The sequence below is a fragment of the Haliaeetus leucocephalus genome, unplaced genomic scaffold (genome assembly GCF_000737465.1).
Source record: "Haliaeetus leucocephalus isolate CR32 unplaced genomic scaffold, Haliaeetus_leucocephalus-4.0 Scaffold143, whole genome shotgun sequence".
Taxonomy (NCBI): Eukaryota; Metazoa; Chordata; class Aves; order Accipitriformes; family Accipitridae; genus Haliaeetus; species Haliaeetus leucocephalus.
Genome location: NW_010972579.1, coordinates 1,949,867 through 1,969,713, shown reverse-complemented (window position 1 = coordinate 1,969,713; position 19,847 = coordinate 1,949,867). Strand labels below are relative to the sequence as shown.

The 19,847-nt window shown below is 48.2% G+C and overlaps 1 protein-coding gene across 1 annotated transcript in view; it reads left to right on the top strand.

The window, feature by feature from the left end:
• The first annotated feature begins 1,939 nt into the window (after positions 1–1,939).
• Positions 1,940–19,847, top strand: part of TF (transferrin) — a 26,521-nt gene continuing 8,613 nt past the window's right edge. The window contains exons 1-20 of the mRNA XM_010561285.1: positions 1,940–2,283; positions 4,432–4,595; positions 4,805–4,913; positions 6,231–6,422; positions 6,628–6,763; positions 7,198–7,253; positions 8,572–8,741; positions 8,868–9,054; positions 10,128–10,282; positions 11,030–11,123; positions 11,589–11,624; positions 12,313–12,471; positions 13,508–13,652; positions 14,553–14,617; positions 15,214–15,398; positions 16,225–16,411; positions 16,649–16,682; positions 19,146–19,208; positions 19,318–19,553; positions 19,698–19,792. Coding sequence (XP_010559587.1) covers positions 2,241–2,283; positions 4,432–4,595; positions 4,805–4,913; positions 6,231–6,422; positions 6,628–6,763; positions 7,198–7,253; positions 8,572–8,741; positions 8,868–9,054; positions 10,128–10,282; positions 11,030–11,123; positions 11,589–11,624; positions 12,313–12,471; positions 13,508–13,652; positions 14,553–14,617; positions 15,214–15,398; positions 16,225–16,411; positions 16,649–16,682; positions 19,146–19,208; positions 19,318–19,553; positions 19,698–19,792 — 2,511 coding nt within the window. The 5' untranslated portion in view covers positions 1,940–2,240. The remainder of the gene's footprint in view (positions 2,284–4,431; positions 4,596–4,804; positions 4,914–6,230; positions 6,423–6,627; positions 6,764–7,197; positions 7,254–8,571; positions 8,742–8,867; positions 9,055–10,127; positions 10,283–11,029; positions 11,124–11,588; positions 11,625–12,312; positions 12,472–13,507; positions 13,653–14,552; positions 14,618–15,213; positions 15,399–16,224; positions 16,412–16,648; positions 16,683–19,145; positions 19,209–19,317; positions 19,554–19,697; positions 19,793–19,847) is intronic.

Sequence of the window (19,847 nt, the reverse complement as noted above, 5' to 3'; positions counted from 1 at the left end):
AATGCATTGGGGATGCAGGTGTGATTTGAGAGAGCAGAGAGGAGCAGTAGGTGGTCCATGTAAAAAAGGCTGGGAACCATGTGCAGAGGGCAAGATAATCCAGGCTCTTCCAGCAACTGCTCTTCTGTTGCTGGAAGATCAGATCCTTTATGTTTTCTGAACATTCTTCTGCGTCTTTCCCCTTCAACTGTCATGTGGCAAAAATACCTTTATCTGCTCTAGATAATGTTGTACCTACTTCGTTTGTGGAGTCAATATGTCCAAATATTTTCACCATTGTTTATGTGCTCAGATATCTTTGATTTTTCAGTGGCACTGCAATTTCTAGGCTTTCTCAGGATATCTGTTAGAAGAGGCATTTTGGAGCAAATCAACAAAAAGCTATGGAAGAATCATGCAGGATAGCCTCCTGCGAGCCCTTGTGCCTCTTCTTACAGATGGGGACATTGCTAAGGCTACCTGGTGTGAGGCAAGGACTGGTGAGACCCCGGGGAGCTGGGGGTGCATTTCAGTGGCATTGACATGTCTCAGTGGAGGAAGACCTTGGAGGGCCACAGCTTGCTGGAGTAAATACAGATGGGAGATTTTTAAAAGGGAAGGAAGGCTTGCAGTGGGAACAAGTCAGTATTTCCCCAGTTGCCGTGTGTTTGGAGACACTCTGGACACAAGTGCTGCTCTTCTGGGAAAGCAGGGGATGAAGGGATGAGAAATAGGAACTAGCCATGCTCAAGGAACTGCTAAAGATGATGCTGAAATAACCAGCATGGCCATGAGTGCCTCTCACTCAGCCCGTAAGGACCTCTAGCAGCCAGGACACAGGTAGGGCAGGCTCATGGTGCCACAGTGGAGGTGGTCATTGCCTGAAGGTCTCCAGCAGCCCCCTTCCCTGGGTCACTTTGTAAAGCCATATCCTTGACCTGACACTGGGCTCCCACCTGCACTGAGGCCACTCTGGCCACCACCCCCCAGCTGCAGGTCACTTTGTCCTCAGCCTGCTAGGAGGAGGGAGAAGAGCAAACCCAGGGTGCTTCCAGCCAACCTCAGCCAGGAGCCCGCTGTGGGCAACCCCATGGCACTGCTGCATGGAGGGTGCAGGCTATGGGAGAGGAAGGACCTGCGCAGGGGATCCAGAAGATCACAAAGGGAGGCTGGTGCTCTTGAGAGCAAGCTTGGGAGCCAGACCTCACCGCTGGTCTTCCTACTAAACTCTTGTAGCTTGCGTCAGGTGGACAGGGGGTGGACCAGCCCTAGAAGGTGCTGTCTAGGGATGCTGCCAGGGCTTGTGAGCAAGCTGATGTGGTCCAGGGACTCTCACTTAGCGTGCATGTGCCAGAGTCAGCCTGAAGCTGGTCTTGTAGCCTGCAGCAAGGATGGGGACATTGAGCGTTGGACACCATCATGAAGGCAGACCTTTGTAAACCTAGCCATGCCCCACTGGTCCTGGCTGCAGGGAGATATATCAGGAGTGATACAATTGGACAGAGAGTTTTTTCAGAGGAAGGGGGAGGAGGGTGATGGCTAATCTCAGCATTTCTTCCCAGGTTTATCCCAAGAATTTAACAAACATGCAGCATGATGTTTCCTTCTGGCTGCAGGGCACTTATCGAGCTGTCTGGTCATTGCCATTGACTTTCTTTGCCTGTGCAAGGAGCTTGCCAGATCATGCATAAGGAACATTTACTGCCTTTCAACCCCATTGCCATTGCCAAGAGAGTGCAAGGGAGCTGGCAGGCATTCAGGGTGCTATAAGCCAAAGGGCGATAGGCACGACAGTGGCACTAACCAGCAAACATGCAAAACTCAGGGCTGGATCCAGCAGGGACTTTCTGAGATTAGGCTGGGCAAGGCAGGGGGTGGCTAGCACAAAGAAAATAGCCCCTCCTGTGGCGCTTCAGCCCACAGGGGAATTCAAATGTCACAACTTGGGAATTTTCCATCTGAAGCCCCTTGTAAAATGAAAAGCACCTTGCCCTGCTCTGACTCCTGCCTGCGGAGGGGTTCAGTGCCAAAGTGAAAGGCTTCCTAAAAATGGGCTGATCCAGGGAGGGGGGCGATTTAGGAGCTATTGAGAAACAAGGAAGGACAAACAGTGTTAGGTCATTGCTTTTGCAAACACAGCCAGGGCTGTTCCTCTATAAAAGGGAGAGAAAGCGGCTCCAAAGCCATCACAGACTTGGAGGGGACAGTCTGTGACCAAGGCTGCTGCAACCCCTCCTCGGCACCTGACTCCCTGCTCAAGTATGAAACTGGTACTTTCTACTGTGCTGTCCTTCGGGATAGTGGGTAAGTGTCTGCTGAAAGCAGTTTTTGGGGAAAGGAAGAGTCAAAACCTCCCAGGACCCCAGGCTTTCCCCCTAGACAAGGCTGGCTGAGCTGCAGCACATGCCAGACCCAGGCAGCTGTTAAGTAAAAGCCAGGACATAAAGTGATGCTTGCTTTGGCAGCTGTGGATCTGTCAACAAGGATGGTGTTTTAAGCATTAATGACAGCAGCTTTTTTCCTTGGGCCAGCCCATGGATGCTGGAGGGAGGTCTGCGGCTCCCCACAGTAAGCTGCTGAGCACCCAGCTGGCAAGGAGCAGGGATGCTCGGCACCCACTGCCAGGGAGGGGACTGCTCGGGAGAGGCTCTGCACGCCTGCTGCCATGGGGTGAAGAGAAAAATCATCCTCCCGCAAGCTACTGTGCCGGGAAAGGAGCAGGGGTTCAGCTGGGGAGGGGGAGAAGCTGGAACAAGACCTCCCTGTCAAGCCTGCATGTGTGTTGCATTAAACCTGAAGGCAGTGACAATAAAATAGAAGTTAAATAACTAAAGACTCCCCATGCTCCTCCCTCTGCTCCTGTGCTGCTCCATCCTGCTGCTGCGGCTGCACTTTGCTCAGGATCCTGTGTAATTTTATGCCTAAATTGTGCCTCTGCAGAGCTGGCTCTGCTTGAAGCAATTATTTCTCTCCTCTCTCTCTGCTCACAGTTTTGGCAGGCAATGGGCAGGTAGCCACGGCAAGAAGATTGCTGCCGTCTGCACCTGACCTGGGGACTGCTGCCTGGAAAGGGAAAGAGGGATCCCCTTCTTGAAGTAGGCAGAGGGTCTCTTCCAATCCCCCATAAAGTGTGGTGGTGATTAATGTCCTCTGGTGGGAAGGGTTCCCTGTGCTGCTGGCATCAGAAAGTCCTCGAGCACCTCTGCTGAGTACTAGCATCCAATGATGTCTTGTTAACAGTGAAAAGTCCCTCCTCCTCCCTTGCACAGAAGGAGCCAAGAGGTTGCCCAAAAGCTCTGCAACAGAGACCGTGGCACTCAGGCTCCCGTTGCCTTCCCAATGTTCACCAGAGCAGCCGGGCTGACTCCCTCAGGAGGTCCCCATCCAGCCTCTGCCCAGGGCAGAATGGTTGCCAGCACTAGATTAAGGTGACCACGCCTTTGTGCAGCCAAGACTTGAAAAATGTAGATGGTGGCAGTACGAATTAAGGCTAAGGATTCTCCCTTTGGCCAAATTCAGCACCTGCACTGGGAGGAGGGGAGGTGTCTGCTGGCAGGGTTATGGCTCAAAAATCAAGTAAGAGAGAATATTTCAGAGGTGAAAGAGAAAATGGAAACAGCACAGGTTAATCTAGAGATGTTTGAATGAAATGTGCCATCAAGGGTTTGGAGGGAGCGAGCTGTGCATTACAGCCGCTCTGCCAGGAAGGGGCAGAGATAAGGTGAAGTGTGCAGCACAGGCTGCCCACTTACTCTAACTGCAAGTTTCCAGCGTTCCTGGTGTTTAGGTTGCTGAAGGAGGCATGAGTCTGTGTCCACCTGAGGTCTTTGCTTTGCTCTGGTCTCCCAGAGCAGCTGGTTATCTGCACTTACTGGTCGGGGGACTCTTAGGAGAGAGGACTGTGGAGGTAGTATGGCATCTGTTACTGGGTGTAGTGTAGGAGGTGAGATATAAAGAAACAGTTAAATATATCAGACTATCTAGCTGCCAAGGAGGTAATGTGTGGCAATATACTGAATATAGTCTGGCCAGGTCAGAGCTGCTCTCCCTCTGGGGTTATCTGCAAAGATACTGCTTCAGTGGACTGCCTTTTCCCTCCGTTTTTGCAAAGTCTTGAGTCTGATTTCTATTGAAGTGTGTGGATTTGTTCTCCTACTCCTCTGGATGTTGCCATGATCTCAGGTTGCTTGAGTCATGATGCTGTACAGGACACCCTTTACCCAGGGACAGGAATGATCCTCCCAGATGTTCCTGAAGGTGCACACGTCAGGCAGGAAAGAAACAGCCTTCTTGCATGACTTAGGAGATGTGCAAGGGAGATCCTGCACCCGGCCATCACCCAAGGCCAGGACTGCAGGGAACCAGAGATCATGTATTCACAAAGATGCTTTTTCTCTTCACGCGGTGTCTTTCTACCTCTCTGAGACTTTCTATTTCTGGTTCTCTCTACAGCTCTGTGTTTTGCTGCTCCCCCCAAGGCAAGTGTCAGATGGTGCACAATATCCATAGCAGAAGAGAACAAATGCAACAGTCTAAGGGACCTCATGCAACAAGATGGTGTTGCATTGACTTGCCTGCAGAAATCAACATACCTTGACTGCATAAAAGCCATTTCGGTGAGTGGGCAGCAAATATATGTGCTGGGCACTGAGGATATTTCAGCAGCCTGGAGAAGGTTGGGGTTTCCTTTGAGTCACTGGTTGTTACCTGTGATCCCCCTGTAGAGAAGGACTCACCCACAAGGATCCAGGAGAGACTCTGGGGAAGTGTTTTCCCTCATGTGCGCTGCTCTTTTTTTATTGACCAAAATCTTTTTGTTGTTTAGAATAATGAAGCAGATGCCATTAGCTTGGATGGTGGTCAAGTTTTTGAGGCAGGCCTTGCCCCCTACAAGCTGAAACCCATTGCTGCTGAGGTCCACGACCAAAATGGAGGTATATTTTCATGCAATATTTTTAAGCCAAGTGGTGGTAACAAGGTGGTAGTGCAAAGGCCATCCTTTCCACGCAGAGCTCCCATATTATTTCTGTTGGGTGTCCGAGATATTGCCCCTGGCTTCCAGATCCCAGAGAGGAAGGGGTAGGGGGTAATTACACAAAAATATGAATCATCACCCATGGCCATTGAGTCACTGCAATAGAAAAGGGCAGAGCCAGTGTCCCATTTGATGTTAGCCGTGATGAAAGTCACTGATCCTGTGATGAGCAGTGGCCATGGAAGGAGAGCACCATGAGCACCACGGTCGTCCTGAAACGTGGCATAAAAATTGTGCTGGTCCCAGAGATCTTCTGCTTTCAGTGACCTTGAACTACATGGGTACAACACTGAGATAGACAGCCCAGATAACCTGTGTGTCTTCGTGTGCATTCATCAAGACAAAAAAAAAAATAGATTGAAGAGGCAAGAGCATTGCCGTTAGTGGTTGTGGAGGAACACCCAGTTGAGATGGCTGAGGCAAGAGGTGCAGGCAATGCACACAAAAAAGAAGAGAAGCATAAAAAGTGCTCTGCAGCAATCCCTTCTGATAAGAGTTAGCTCCATTGCTCTATCCCTACTCACTCTCTGTACCATCCTTTTTCTCTTCCATCTTTCTCTTGGGAGACAAACAGATAGTATTTCCCCATTTTTGTCTGCCTTGTCTCATGAAATCCCACCACGTCGAAAGCTCCCAATCTCTTTTGACCTCTGCCCTGGAGTTCAGCCTGTTCGTACACCATATTCAGGATCAAAACAACATGGCAGAGTCATTCTCAACATAGTAGCTAAGAAAATACATAAATTAAAAGGAAGACTGTGGTCTCTACCGCCCCTAAAACTCAGTCATTTTATTCATACATAGCATGTGATGCACTAGGTATAATTTTAAAGACTAAATGTGAAATTTCAGTCTTGCAAGGCTTACATGTATGCTTCAGTGGGCAATGGCATTTGAGAAAAGACTTGCCAAAGAAGACTTGCCAAAAAGACTTGTTGAAGTGTCCTTACAAAACTACGGGCAGGTCTAACGTCTGTTCAGTGGCAAAGCATTTTGCATGTGATAGTATTTTCAGGTCACTTACCATTACAAGTTGTAATGCACAGCATTGGTTCAATATTGGCAGTGTAACTCACCCATTGAAAGTGGGAAGACCATGAGTGATAATTATTTGGAAGTGCAGCACTTTATTCTCTGAAATCAGCAGTTTGGCAGGATTTGAAATGTTCCTAAGTCCTGCTTTTTTATTGCTTTCCTGCTTTTTCCTGCACTGCAGTCTCCACAACCAGATACTATGCTGTGGCCGTCGTGAAGAAAGGAACAGGCTTCACAATAAATAACTTGCAGGGCAAGACCTCCTGCCACACGGGCCTGGGTAGATCCGCTGGCTGGAATATCCCAGTTGGGACACTCCTCAACCGGGGAGACATCAAGTGGGATGGCAAAGACTCGGCCTCCATCGAGCAAGGTGAAGTGGGAAACAGCGAGATAAATGGGTTGACGTTAAGCCAGGGGTGGTGGTACAGTGAAAGTGATGTTGCCTGATCTTCTGTGGAGGTGCAGAGGTGGCTCGCAGAGCAGTCAAGTCATTGACATTCTTTGTGCATCCCCTCCCTTCCAGGTCCTTGTAAAAGTGAATGTTAGACTAACTATTGCATCCTTCTCATCCATAGCGGTGGCCAATTTTTTCTCTGCCAGCTGCGTGCCTGGTGCTACCACTGAACAAAAACTGTGCCGTCAGTGCAAGGGGGACTCCAAAACCAAATGCTCCCGCACAGCACCTTATTCTGGCTATTCTGGAGCTTTTCAGTGAGTGAAAGTTATTTTTCCTTTGGGGAAATATTCTAGCCCTGACACATGCAAGTTTTTGTTATACCAGGGAGGGCCGTGTTGTAATCAGGGGTCCTGAGGAGACTGAATTTATAGAACAACTGGGAGGACTGGTAATTAAAGATCCAATTAGTAATAACAGGCAGGCAGCTAGTGGGAGATGAGAGAAGCAGCTGGGTTTTATGGTTTTGCACAGACTTAAGAATACACAGCATTAACATTGTGCTAAGTCTAACTGGGCTTCTTGAGCATTACTTCTCTGCCATTACATTTTCTTCCCTGCCAGCATAGCTTTTTTGGGGGAAAACCACTGCTCTATGGTTACAGTTTGTGCCAAAGTAATTTGCTGAAGAGGAGATAGGGAGCAACAATGTCTGTTTTTTTAACATCTCTTCTGTTCTTCCCACCTGCAGCTGTCTGAAAGATGGAAAAGGAGATGTGGCTTTTGTGAAACACACAACTGTTCAAGGTAGGCCTGCAAGATCACTTGTTTCTCTCCTTTCTAGTCCAACCTCTTGCTGCCACTCCATCCTACAACCAGTCTACACTGTGCAGGCTTTCATTCCTCTCCAGGTTTGCCCTAAACCTCTTCTCCTTTCAACTCTAGAAACATGTTTTGCACACTGTGGACTGAGTCATCCTTGTTATCGAGAAACATGATTATGGTGGGGTCCACTTTTCCCTCTTTGAGGTTCTTCTTTGAAGAAGGAAAACCTGCTTAAGTTCAGTGGTATTATCACTGGTGCCATATCTCAGAGCCAGCTGTAATGTTATCACAGCAAACACAGGATGAGCAATTATGTGGGTAATCACTCACCCATCCCTCGGGGAGGGATTTTGGAGGGAATTCAGCCCACAGCAAGAGTTCACTAACTCTGCACTTCTCGGAGACAGAAGATAGCCTGGCACACCCAGGACCTGCAGTGAACTCAGTGGAGGGCCACCAAGATGGTCATGGGGCAGGGACACTTGTCCTGTGAGGAGATGCTCAGCGGGGTGGGCTTGATTAGCCTGGGGAAGAGATGGCTTTGGGGGGACCTCAGAGCAGCCTGCTTGTACCTACAAGAAGGCTAGCAAGAAGGTGGAGCCAAGATCTTTACGGAAGTAGACAGTGGAAAGATGAGAAACAATAATCATAAACTGAAACAAGAGAGGTTTGGACCAGATACAAGGGGAAATTTTTTCCCCTTGAGGACAGTCAAGCAGTGGGATGGGTTGCCCAGGACAGCTGCGCACTCTCCATCCTTGAAGGTTTTCAAGATCTACCTGGAGCAACCTGGTCTGCCCCTGCTTTGAGCAGGGGCTTGGATGAGAGATCTTCAGAGGTCCCTTCCCACCTGAATACTCCTGTAACTCTCTGATCTCGGACCTGCGCTCTGTTTTCAGCCTTGGCATTGGCTACCTACGGCCTTCACAGATCACGTGCAGCTCCCGACCTGTTCAATCCATTTGTATGGTGTTTGTAAATCTATTTGTATTTGTAGCCATTTGTAAGTGTCTGGATGTCTAGGCACTACTGCCACATAAATCCTTTTACTGTTGGATTAGTTATGACAGAGGCAGAGATAATCTCTCTTGCACAGGCACATGTATTCTTCTATCTGCATTGCCTTTGTATGACCACGATGACCCCATTACCATTGCAAAGGGGGTGCGTGCAACCTCTCTTCTGCAAAGAATTCTTCCCCAAGCTTCAGCAGACATAAATTCACTACAAAGCTGCCCCAGACTGGCTTTTTGGTCTTATTTTTGTGGTGGTGCAACTGATGGTTCCTCCCTTCCTCCAGAAAATGCCCCAGAGGAGAAGGATCAGTACGAGCTTCTGTGTCTGGATGGCAGCCGTCAGCCTGTGGACAACTATAAAGCCTGTCACTGGGCCAGGGTGCCTGCTCACGCTGTTGTGGCTCGAGATGATAGCAAGGTTGATGACATCTGGAACTTTCTCTCAAAAGCACAGGTATCATCAAGCTCTCCTTTCCTTCCCTTAGCATCCCCTCTTCTGTCCTCTGGCTCTTGCTTGCTCGCCACAGCTTTCCAAGAGCTTTGGTACAGTTATTTGCTGATTATTTTTCCCTTGCGGCAGGAGAAATATGGTGTGGGCACAACCAGCACCTTCCAGCTCTTTGGGCCACCTGGCAAGAAGGACCCAGGCCTCAAAGACTTGCTTTTCAAAGATTCTGCTGTACAGCTGAAGCGTATCCCACCACTGATGGACTCCCAGCTCTACCTGGGCTTTGAGTATTACAGTGCTATCCAGAGCCTTCAGAAAGGTAGGCAGGACATGAAACACTAATGTTGTGTCAGTGTGAGCTGTGTTGAAGAGATGGGATCAACAAATGTCTAGGCAAAAGGAACACGATTCTTTCAAACACAGACAGTATTCTCTGCAAAATATTTCCTGTGAAAGGTATTATCATTAAAGTCACCCAATCTTCACAAACTTCACTTACATCAACAAAAGGAATTTGTTGATTCCAAAGTCAAAATAACATCATCACCACACTGACAAAGGTGGAAAATTTACACATACTCCACCCCTCGTCCCTTCACCACAATTACAACAGCAAAAACTGCTCACGGTTATTCAGCTTGTGGTAGAGATTGGGCATGGTCAAAACTGCTGCTTAGAAAAGCCATTTCTGGGACTTAAGAGGAAGGAACATCCTGGGACACCAGGTCCAGTCTTGGCCACTTGAAGGAAAAAGTGTCCCTTATTTCCATCTAGACTCACTGAGCATTTACTGATGTCCTAGCTGGCTTTCTGAGAGTCAAACATCCCACAAATGACCTCCAAAACCCACTTAAAATGTACAGTTGCTCAGAGATCTCTGTGGTAGGCTCAGCTGCTATGGCATTTATGGAAGGCTGTGCGTGGACTTCATGTAGCATCAAAACAGATTATTCAAATGCTACTTCACAGAAACATAACTAGGCTGCATTTTTCCAGCTCAGTCTGGTCTTAGTCTCATGGTTGTCTGGGCTATGAGGCCTGGAGAAATGCAGAATATATTATAGGCAGCCACACTATGTACTATTAACGCGTGGTGGTTTAGTGGTTGCGGTGTTTTAGCTAACACGAATCTGCATGAGCGGCTTGTGTTATGCAGAAATTCTCCTTTCTGACCTGTAAGTTGATTTTTGAGCATCCTTCAGCTTAAGAATCACCCCTTCTATTCATGCTGGCCCAGGGCTTATTAAATGTCTTGCACTGGGCAGCAGCAGCTTGGTATGTACAGATGGTTTCATGGCTGAGTCCCATGCACTCAGAAAGTAGCCTGTTCATAGCCTTATCGTTCAGTAGGGCTGTAGGCTTATCCTTGTTTTTCCTCTGCTGCTTTTACAGATCAGTTGAACCCCAACCGCAGAGAAAACAAGACGCGGTGGTGTGCAGTAGGCAAGAATGAGAAGAGCAAGTGTGACCTCTGGAGTGTGGTGAGCAACGGGGAGGTGGAGTGCACTGTGGCAGACAACACCAACGACTGCATTATTAAGATCATGGTATGGCTTTTTTTCCTTTTCTTCTCCCTGTGAACCTTTCAGGTGGAGAGCAGCATTGCTTCTTTCAGCCTGGGAATAGATGGGGCAGAGGTGGGGTAGATTTTAAAATAAAATACTGGGAGCTTTGTGAGAAATACCAGTGGGCAGAAACCAACCTCATCACAGAGAGAAGACTAGTTTTTCACAGATTAACATTTTTCAGAAAAAATTTTTGGTCAGTGTTCTTTTTTGAGGTTTCCTAAATAAAAAGCAATTTTCTGGTGCAACATAACTTTTTATTTGGAAAAGGAAGGCAAAATACAGATTTTGTAAAATGCAAAGAAAAACAGTTGCCTGCTTAGAAGAGGAGTGATTCCATAGCACAGACAAGGATGCTGGTGGCAGCTCAGAGGGTTGTGTCAGTACCGTGAAGACAGCACAAAATGGAAACTTGAAAGGACGGGGGAGATAGATAAGGAAATCTGTGTGGCAGGGAAGCAGGCTAGGACAGACCCACGCCTGAGCCTGCGAGTGCCTAGGGACAAGAGCTGCTGCTGGAGATGGTTTACAAGTGCACAGGAGAGATAATTTCAAAACTGCCTCTGTTTGCATCAGTGAGACTTCGTCTGTCTATATGCTAAGGGATGGGCTCTCACGTCCCCACATCCTTCTCCTTTACATCGAGTGCTTCTTTTACAACCCTATTTCTGAAAAGCACTGGTCTGGGGACATACAGCGTTGTTTCATCACTGTGCCTTTTTATTGCAGAAAGGTGAAGCAGATGCTATCAGCTTAGACGGAGGTTTTGTCTACACTGCTGGTGTGTGTGGCTTGGTGCCAGTGATGGGAGAAAGCTATGAGGGTAAGCACAGCCCAGGCTGCCCTTCTGGGTTCAGGTGGTGGGGAAGGGGCTAGTGCAAAAGCACTGGTTTTATTCTGAAATCGAGAAAGCAGCCTCAGCGCTGCATCCTGCAGAAAACACATGGTTGCTCTGAGGCAACTCTGCTTACCGCTGCATGCCTTGTCTTTCCACGAAGGTGGAACAGCCCTGGGAAAGCGGGCATTGACAGTCAGGAACACAACGCCCTCCAGCTCCTCTCTTCTTCGTTTTAATCATGATGTCCCCGTCCTCTAGCACCGGCCCCAGTAAAACTAGTTGTTTTAGCTCAGAGGATCAGATGGAGGTTGTGCTTTGTTCTGCTGATGCTCAAAGTGTACCTGAAATAGTCACTTCTATTTCAGTCTCTCCAGAAATTAGTGAGCTCGATCCTTTTTTGGATTTGCCATATCTTTTATCTAATATCTTCTTCTTTTTCCCACCCCTCAGATGACAGTCAATGCAGCAAAGCAGAAGGAGAACCAGGTAATTACTGCCAACAGAGGGACAGAAAACAGTCCTGATGGATACAAGTAGAAAAATATATATGTGCAGTCATGAGTGGAGAACAAATGGCCAGTCTCCACACAAAGAGCCACTGTGTCCAATGCAGATATTAAAAATTTGGGAGACAAATGTAGTAGTCAGATGGAAAGCCAGGGTCTGCAAACAGATAGCAAGGCAAAGCATATGGTAGCAGCAGAGATTTGTGCTTAATTGCTTAATTGCTGCTGTCTGGAGTGCAGTCACACCATAACAGTGCCAGGGCTGCAAACAGAGAAAGGAGGGTCTGGGTTGTAGCATTAGGAAATTGTTCTTTATAGAAGTGGGAAGAGGGAGGGGAGGGAAGGTTTTTGTCCTTTGCTAAGGAGGGGATAAAAAAATCATCATGTATGTCTTGCTACAGCCTTCTCGCATACCCAAGTGTCAGAGTTTTGGGGGGCAGGGAAATGTCAAGGATAACAATTTCCCAGGGGCATGGTGGGAGTAGATGCATCACATCTGCAAACTCTTCCATTGTTGCTGCCTGGCAAATAATTTATAAGAAGTGCAAAGTATTTCTGCTACGCTGTTCATAGGTGTCCTCTCCCAAGTGGAACCAATGCTCTCCTAAGAAAGCATGGTGAGATCCTCGGGTCAGTCCTTAATTCATCTCTGTTTTATCTTCTGAAAGCATCCTACTTTGCTGTGGCTGTTGTGAAGAAATCTAACAGAGATATCACATGGAACAATCTGCAGGGCAAGAAGTCGTGCCACACTGCTGTCGGGAGAACTGCTGGCTGGAACATCCCCATGGGCTTGATTCACAACAGGACAGGGAACTGCAATTTCGGTGAGTTGAGTTTTGCATCCATTTTTTCGAGCTGGGAATCTGCTTGCAAAATTGTTTTCCCATCCTTCACGTGATCTTCAAAGTTTCTTGTGCCTCAAAGATTCCCACCTGAAGGTGGGAAATGGAGAAGACTCTGTTATTTAAGGTTTCACTGAGCAAAGTTGTAGGCTGTTGGTGACCGCTTCAGAGTAAGATACGGCATGTCAGCTGCTTTGGAGGGCTTTTCTTTCTTTTCACATCTCTTCCTTTCCCTTAGCAATAGCCCAAAAGGTATTCCCAAAAAGGGAATACAGGCTGCCCCAGGAATAGGGGGCCTGGTGCTTGTGCAGGGTGTGAAGTGGGGGTAAAGGATGGGTTTATGAATCTCAGAAGGGAGGCAAAGGGCTGAGAACAGGGGACAGAGACTGATCTTTGTTCAAGAAACTCAAAGGGACTGATCTGACTGCCTGAGAATAAGAGGGTAAAAGTCTTCATTGGCTCTGGGACTTTAGAGATTGTTCAGAAGATCAACTTCTACATCCAACTTTCAATTGGTGAGAATTACGGTCCAACAAAAATAATTTGGAAATATTATTGACCAAGGCAAATTAAGCATATAATTATTAAAAGGAAATCTCTAACTGCAAGAAGATACTACTGTTAGTAAATTTTAGTCAGCCTCTCCATCCTCCTGCCTGCCTTTCCCACTGTCCCTTCTTCCCCCAGAGCTCTGCCATTGCCGCCAAATGCAACTCTGCCAACCCATAAAGGCTGTGGAGACTTAGGCTGGCTCTGTGTGAACTGGGAATGGTTTGCAGCAGTTGCCTATTGCAATTGAGCCTTAGGCCCCACTTCATTATCAATAATAACAAGACACAAGTTTCATAGTGAAAACTGGATGCGTGCGATTTGCTGTCCACTGAATCGTGCTCCTTCTCACAGCCTGTTTCCAGCTCCCAGTGACCGCTAATACAAATTCAGCGTGAGAACATATTATTAAAAGAAAACCTAACTTTTCAGTGCAGGAAAAGTGAATTTTTCCTCTTCCTGCCTTCAGATGAATACTTCAGCGAGGGCTGTGCTCCCGGGTCTCCTCCTAACTCCCGCCTCTGTCGACTCTGCAAGGGCTCAGGAGGGGTCCCGCCAGAGAAGTGCGTCGCCAGCAGCCATGAGAAATACTATGGATATACTGGAGCTTTCCGGTAAGTGGTGGAAACGCTTGGGCTAATCACAGAGGTTATGGGTAGATCACATATGGAGTACAGCCTCATGTTGATGCTAATTTGATGACCTTCTCTTTTTCTCCATTACGCTGCTGAAAGTATATATGTCTGTAATGTTATACATATGCTATATGTTTTTTCTTTATGCAGCTTTCTGCAAAATGATGCAAAATGTTCCTGTTCTGTAAAACTAATGTCCTGGTGCCTCCAGGCAAACCTGGAGAGACACAAGTGTTTTGGTCAGACCTCCTACAATGGCAGCAGTGCTATACTTTTACCACAAATAAGGAGCATTAAAAGATGGGGACCTGAAAACAATGCTGCCACTTGATACACCCCTGTTAAAAATGCTGCTTGCTTTAGTTAAAATGAGCCATCCTCTAAAAAGTGCAGAGACCAAAGGTCAGCCTCATTGCCATCTCCTCCATACCTGCTCAGTATCAGCTCAAGTCTGAGTAATTCATTTTGGGCATGAATTTAAAAAGAGAATGAATCTTGTTTTATTTACATGTAATAGAAAAGAGACCCTGCTTCAGGGTTTGCAGTCCTTTCAGTGCCAGTTAGTGTTTTTACAAAGCTATTAACATGTGCAGGCAGGCATTACAGAAAGCAAAGCAAATTCTGAACCTGGCCAAACTGCTTCCTTCTGACAATAAAATAAATTGGCTACTTATCATGTGAGAAGGATGCATGGTTTTTTTCCAGAATGTGTTAGAAGACTGTGTTTCAGATATCTTTAAAATATTAATGGTAGGACTCCTAGACCTGACTGTCCTCAGAGATTAATTTTACAAAATAAGACATAGGCCAGAATCAAATCTGTGGGAAAGGGCCGGGATTCCAGCACCCACGTCACTTGCCTTTCTTTGTACTTCCCAGGTGTCTGGTCGAGCGGGGGGATGTGGCCTTTATTAAGCATTCCATTGTTGAGGAAAACACTGAGGGTATGTGGTTTTTCTGTTGCACGGGTGTCTGCAGGGCTGCCTTCGCCTATCTGCATTATTTTTGTTCCCAGAGCAGAGGGTAATAGCAAGCTTTACCTGCTTGTCCTGTCAGTCTCACCCCTCCTGCAGGAGGAGCAGAATTCAAGCGTCAGCATGTGCCGTCTGTCCACGGTGGCTCTTCCCAGGCATTTCTGCAGAGACACTTCCCTGCTAACTATCCTTTAATTTCAGCTGCACAATTATTCAGGCAGTCCCTTAACCACAGACTCTTGCCTCGACACCTTTGCGCAGCACTCTAGCTCCCCGCTTGCCTGAAAATTAAAAGTTCAGTTCACATTTCTGAAAGCAGTGACTGAAGTTGTCCAAGCATTTGGGAAAAAATGCAAGGAAGGGGATGTAACTAAATCTCCCAGCTTGCTCTGAGAGTCTGACTCATCCCATTGACTTTTCCTGAGTTTTACTTACAGCCTCCTTTGTACATGCCAGGTCTCCAAGTGCACATGCAGGCAGGGACAAATGCCTTGCTTAGGTGTCGTGAGGCTGATGTTCTTCTGCTACACAAGATCTCTGAATCTCCAAACCTACTTTCTTTAAAGGCAAAAATAAAGAAGACTGGGCCAAAAGTCTGAAAATGGACGAATTTGAGTTGCTGTGCACTGATGGGCAACGGGCAAATGTCATGGCTTACAGGGACTGCCACCTGGCCAAAGTTCCTACCCATGCTGTGATCACACGTCCTGAGAAAGCAAAAAAAGTCCGTGAGCTGCTGGAGAGACAAGAGGTTAGTAGTACTGACAGTGGAAGAAAAGTTCTGGGGTTGTTTTTATGCCGCATGTTTGCATTTTTAGAGCAAGGATGCTCTGAGTTTACCAAGTCAGCACAACGTGGAAGATTTTCATTTACCGATATGGGGTGACAGCCTTGTCCCTTAGCCTCCCCCTTCCTCCATCCCTTCCGAACTGCTCTTTCTCCTCTGCCACCTTAGCAAATACACCTTTAGGTACCAGCTGGATCGTAGTGGTTGCTATTGTCACGCTATACTTGTGTGAGGCGAGACTATCACCACCTTCTTGGGCTATGCTCTTGCAGGTGTGTTTCAGAAACTCCTCTGGGGTGCCTGGTCTCTCACCCAGCTGGGTCAGGCACAGCCCAGAGAAGACAGCAGCCTCCCTGCACACACAGGGTCTTACAGCTACTGGTGTCAATGTAACCAGGTTAAACAAGCTCTGTTTGATTTTACACTGAAAACATTAATAGTTACTTCCCCGTCAGGGTCTGCTGACACTTGGGAAGTCAGCTCCTTTTGCTTTCAACTCATGGCTAAGGCATAGGACCTGCTGGCAGCATCTGCCGATGGGCTCTGCATGTAGTGACAGGTTAAAATGAAAAAAATTGTTTTGACAGTTATGCCACGACTGTGCCTACCACTGAGAGATCCCTCATCTAACCACATGAACAGAAGATTCAATCCTAAATTTCTGGAGCTTAGCTGGGGGCTCCCCAGGGTGATGGTGAAGAACTAGGACTAAGAGCTAGGCTTGTACAAGCTGAATCTTGCCAGCTTTCTACTTTTTACAAACGCTTACCTCTTCGTGCCTTTATTTCAGAAACTATTTGGAACAAAAGGAATCGAGAAAGACAGGTTCAAGATGTTTGAGTCTCAAACCAAAGACCTTCTGTTTAAAGACTTGACCAAGTGTCTGGTCAAACTCCGCGATGGAATAACGTACAAGGAATTCCTCGGAGATCAATACTATGCTTCAGTTGCTAGCCTCAATACCTGCAATCCATCAGGTAACTGTAACAGCCCCAGGAAGAAGTCTGTGAATTGCAGTTCTTAGCCTTGCAGGCGCAGACAGTTTCTTCTGTAGCTGTCCATTTAATTTTTTAAAGCAAAATGAGGATACGCTTTTTTTTGTGGCACACAATGTATTTTCCACACGATGACGTTGTTGGCGTGGCTGGGTGTGTGCTGGTGGGACGGGAGTGTTTAAAGGCAGGATCTGAACTCGCTGTCCTTTCCGTTTTCAGATCTCCTCCAGGTGTGCACCTTCCTTGAGGACAAGTAGCGAGAGTGGAAGGACCCTTGCTGGAGGGGGAGGAAACTTCAAGCCATGACTCCTCTCGTGCCCTCAGCACTGAACACTGACCCGCAGAGGGCCCTCTGCCTTTGCTGCTTTCTCTCCCCTTCCTCATCACTCTGAAAGTGGCTGTTTGAGACTTTACCATTCTCTGCTGCCATCACAGCAAGAAATAAAATCTCAAATCTAAACAGGTGTCCTGAGATTTTTCAAAATCTTTTTTCCTTAAGCCCATTCCTTCCTCAGTACCTCTCACGGTAGGACAGTGCCAGATACCAATGTGGCTATTGCCACTTAAGGCTGTTGTTGCTGGTTAGAGGAATTTCTTTCAACATTTGCCAAAGCAAAATGGATTAAACATGCCCTAGAGCGTAATTAACAGATGTTTTGTACTCTCTGTGCTTCTGCTTCACCCAGGTTATCTCATTATCTCCCCAGCAGATGACAGTTGTCCAGTGTGGTTGGGACACAGGAAGAGGGAGAGTGTTTAAGTCAGGGAAGCTGAATGGTAGAGAAGGAAAAAAACCAAACTAAACTGAAAACATACAGTGGTTGTAAGATGGAAGGTATGAATAGAAACCACTCCATCTCATATCTGAGGTGGCTGGATCCAAGTAATTTCCACCAGGCAGTACTCTTAAAACACATAAGTATATTGATGGGGAGAGTCCAGGCTTAGACTTCCTTTCTGAAAAAAATCTAGGACTTACTCAGAAACATTTGTGTTTTGGTAGTCTGTCCAATGTGCTGCTGACCTGAAAACAAACATGTAGGTGGGCAGCCTGACTCTGATCCACAGTGAAAATAAAAAGGCAAGACAAAAAGGTCTGCTGGGGCTCTCTGCTTCAGAGGAACAGAGTCTGGGGTAATCCAGTGGGTCCCAACCCTGTTGTCAAGGCAAGCATGGAAGAGCTGCTGAGAGCAGAAAGATGCTTCTGGCTTTGAGGGAATGAATATTTTGATGGGCTCACAGTGATGATTTTTGGATGCATATGGCATGTGTTGTAAGAAGTCTGCTAGCCTGACCGAAGATCACCTTAGAAGACTGTCCTGGTTTTGGCTGGGATAGAGTTGATTGTCTTCCTAGTAGCTGGTGCAGTGCTATGTTTTGAGTTCAGTATGAGAAGAATGTTGATAACACATTGAAGTTTTCAGTTGTCACTAAGTAATGTTTAGTCTAAAGTCAAGGATTTTTCAGCTTCTCATGCCCAGCCAGCGAGAAGGCTGGAGGGGCACAAGAAGTTGGCACAGGACACAGCCAGGGCATCTGACCCAAACTGGCCAACGGGGTACTCCATACCATGGGACGTCACATCTAGTATAGAAACTGTGGGGACGGGGGATCGCCGCTCGGGGATTAACTGGGCATCAATTGGCGGGTGGTGAGCAATCACACTGTGCATCATTTGTATATTCCAATCCTTTTATTATTACTGCTGTCATTTTATTAGTGTTATCATTATCATTATTAGTTTCTTCTTTTCTGTTCTATTAAACTGTTCTTATCTCAACCCACAAGTTTTACTTCTTTTCCCGATTTTCTCCCCCATCCCACTGGGTGGGGGGGGGAGTGAGTGAGCGGTGTGTGATGCTTAGCTGCTGGCTGGGTTTAAACCACGACAAAGACAGAAATGTAGACTGTGACGGGAAGCAATGAAATTTAGTTCCACACATTTATGTAGGATGAAGTATACTGGACAGATGGCTTTTTTAACCTGTTCTTAAGAACTAGCAAAGAAAGAGATACGGTGCCTGTAAGAGTGTGCTTCCACAACTAATTATGGCTACAGTTAGAAAACTTTCCCAAGAAAAGCTGCATCATCTGTACTCCGAATCAGTTGTAACCCTTGTCCCATAAGTAGAAGGCATGGCAAAAAGGAACCTTACTAGAGGATCACAGAGTCACTCAAGTGGGAAGGGATCTCTGGGGTCTCCAGTCCAACCTCCTGCTCAAAGAAAGGGGCCAACCAGGTTGGTCGGGTCTTGACCCAGTCAGGCACTGAGAACCTGCAAGGATGGCGACTCCATGACCTCCCTGGGCAACCTGCCCCACTGGTTGACAAGAGGAAGAAGTTTCTTTCATACCCACTCTGAACTTCTCTCATTTTAATGTATTCCCATTGCTCCTCATCCTGCACCACTGTGAAAAGCCTGGCACCATCTTCCTGGTGCCTGATACAAATGTGACCATCTCTTCTCCAGGCTCAACAAGTCCTGGTCCCTGAGCCTCACCCCACAGGTCGAGCCTCCAGCCCCCTGACCATCTTGGTGGCTCTCTTCTGAGCTTGCTGTCCTTCATGGATGTCTTGCTTGAACTGGGGAGGGGGGCAAAACCAGACGCACTACCTAGGTGTGGCCAAACATCTCATGATGTTTGAGTCTCAGATCAAGGACCTGGTGCTGAGCCAAGGGGGCATGATCACCTCCTAGACCTCCACGGATCTCAGGCCACTGCAGCCGCCCACTACCCCCGGCGCCCCGCTGTGCATTAACGCCCCTCGCCTCATGCGGTAAAGGCAACGTGCTCCCTCACTTCGAGGGCCAGTCCGAGCCGCAGAGCCCTGGGCCTGCACCCGGGCCCGGCCCCAGCCCGCCTCCCCCTTCCCTCCTCCTCCTCAGCCGGGACCCCCCAGGAACTACAACTCCCGTGAGCCCCCGCGCCCCGGACCTCCCGACGGCCCTTCCCGGCAGGCCGCGGGGCCGGAAGCGGAAGCGGTACGGCGACGTGTGCGGTCGGCTGGCCATGGCGGGGAGGCTGGAGCCGCACCTGGAGGCGCTGGGGCGGGAGCTGCGGCCGTCCGACCCCGCCGTGCTCTCCGTCCTCCTGGCACTGCTCGCCGTCGCCATCACGCTGCGTGAGTTCTGGCCCGCGGGGGACACCCGCCCTCCAGTCGCGCCCTGGGGGTCTGCTGGGGAGCAGCGGCCCCCGGGCCGCGCTCGCTGAGGGGGGGCGGGTGCCGCCAACGGCGGGCTTAGGTGCCCCCTCCTCTCTCTCGTAGTGATCTGGAGGTTCGTGCAGGGCAGGAGGAGCAGCCGGAAGGCGGTGCTGCTGCTGGGCCTCTGCGACGCGGGGAAGACGCTGCTTTTTGCTCGGGTGAGTGGGGAGCCCGGGGCGGGGGGGGGGGGGGGGGGGGGGCGGGGGGGGGGCC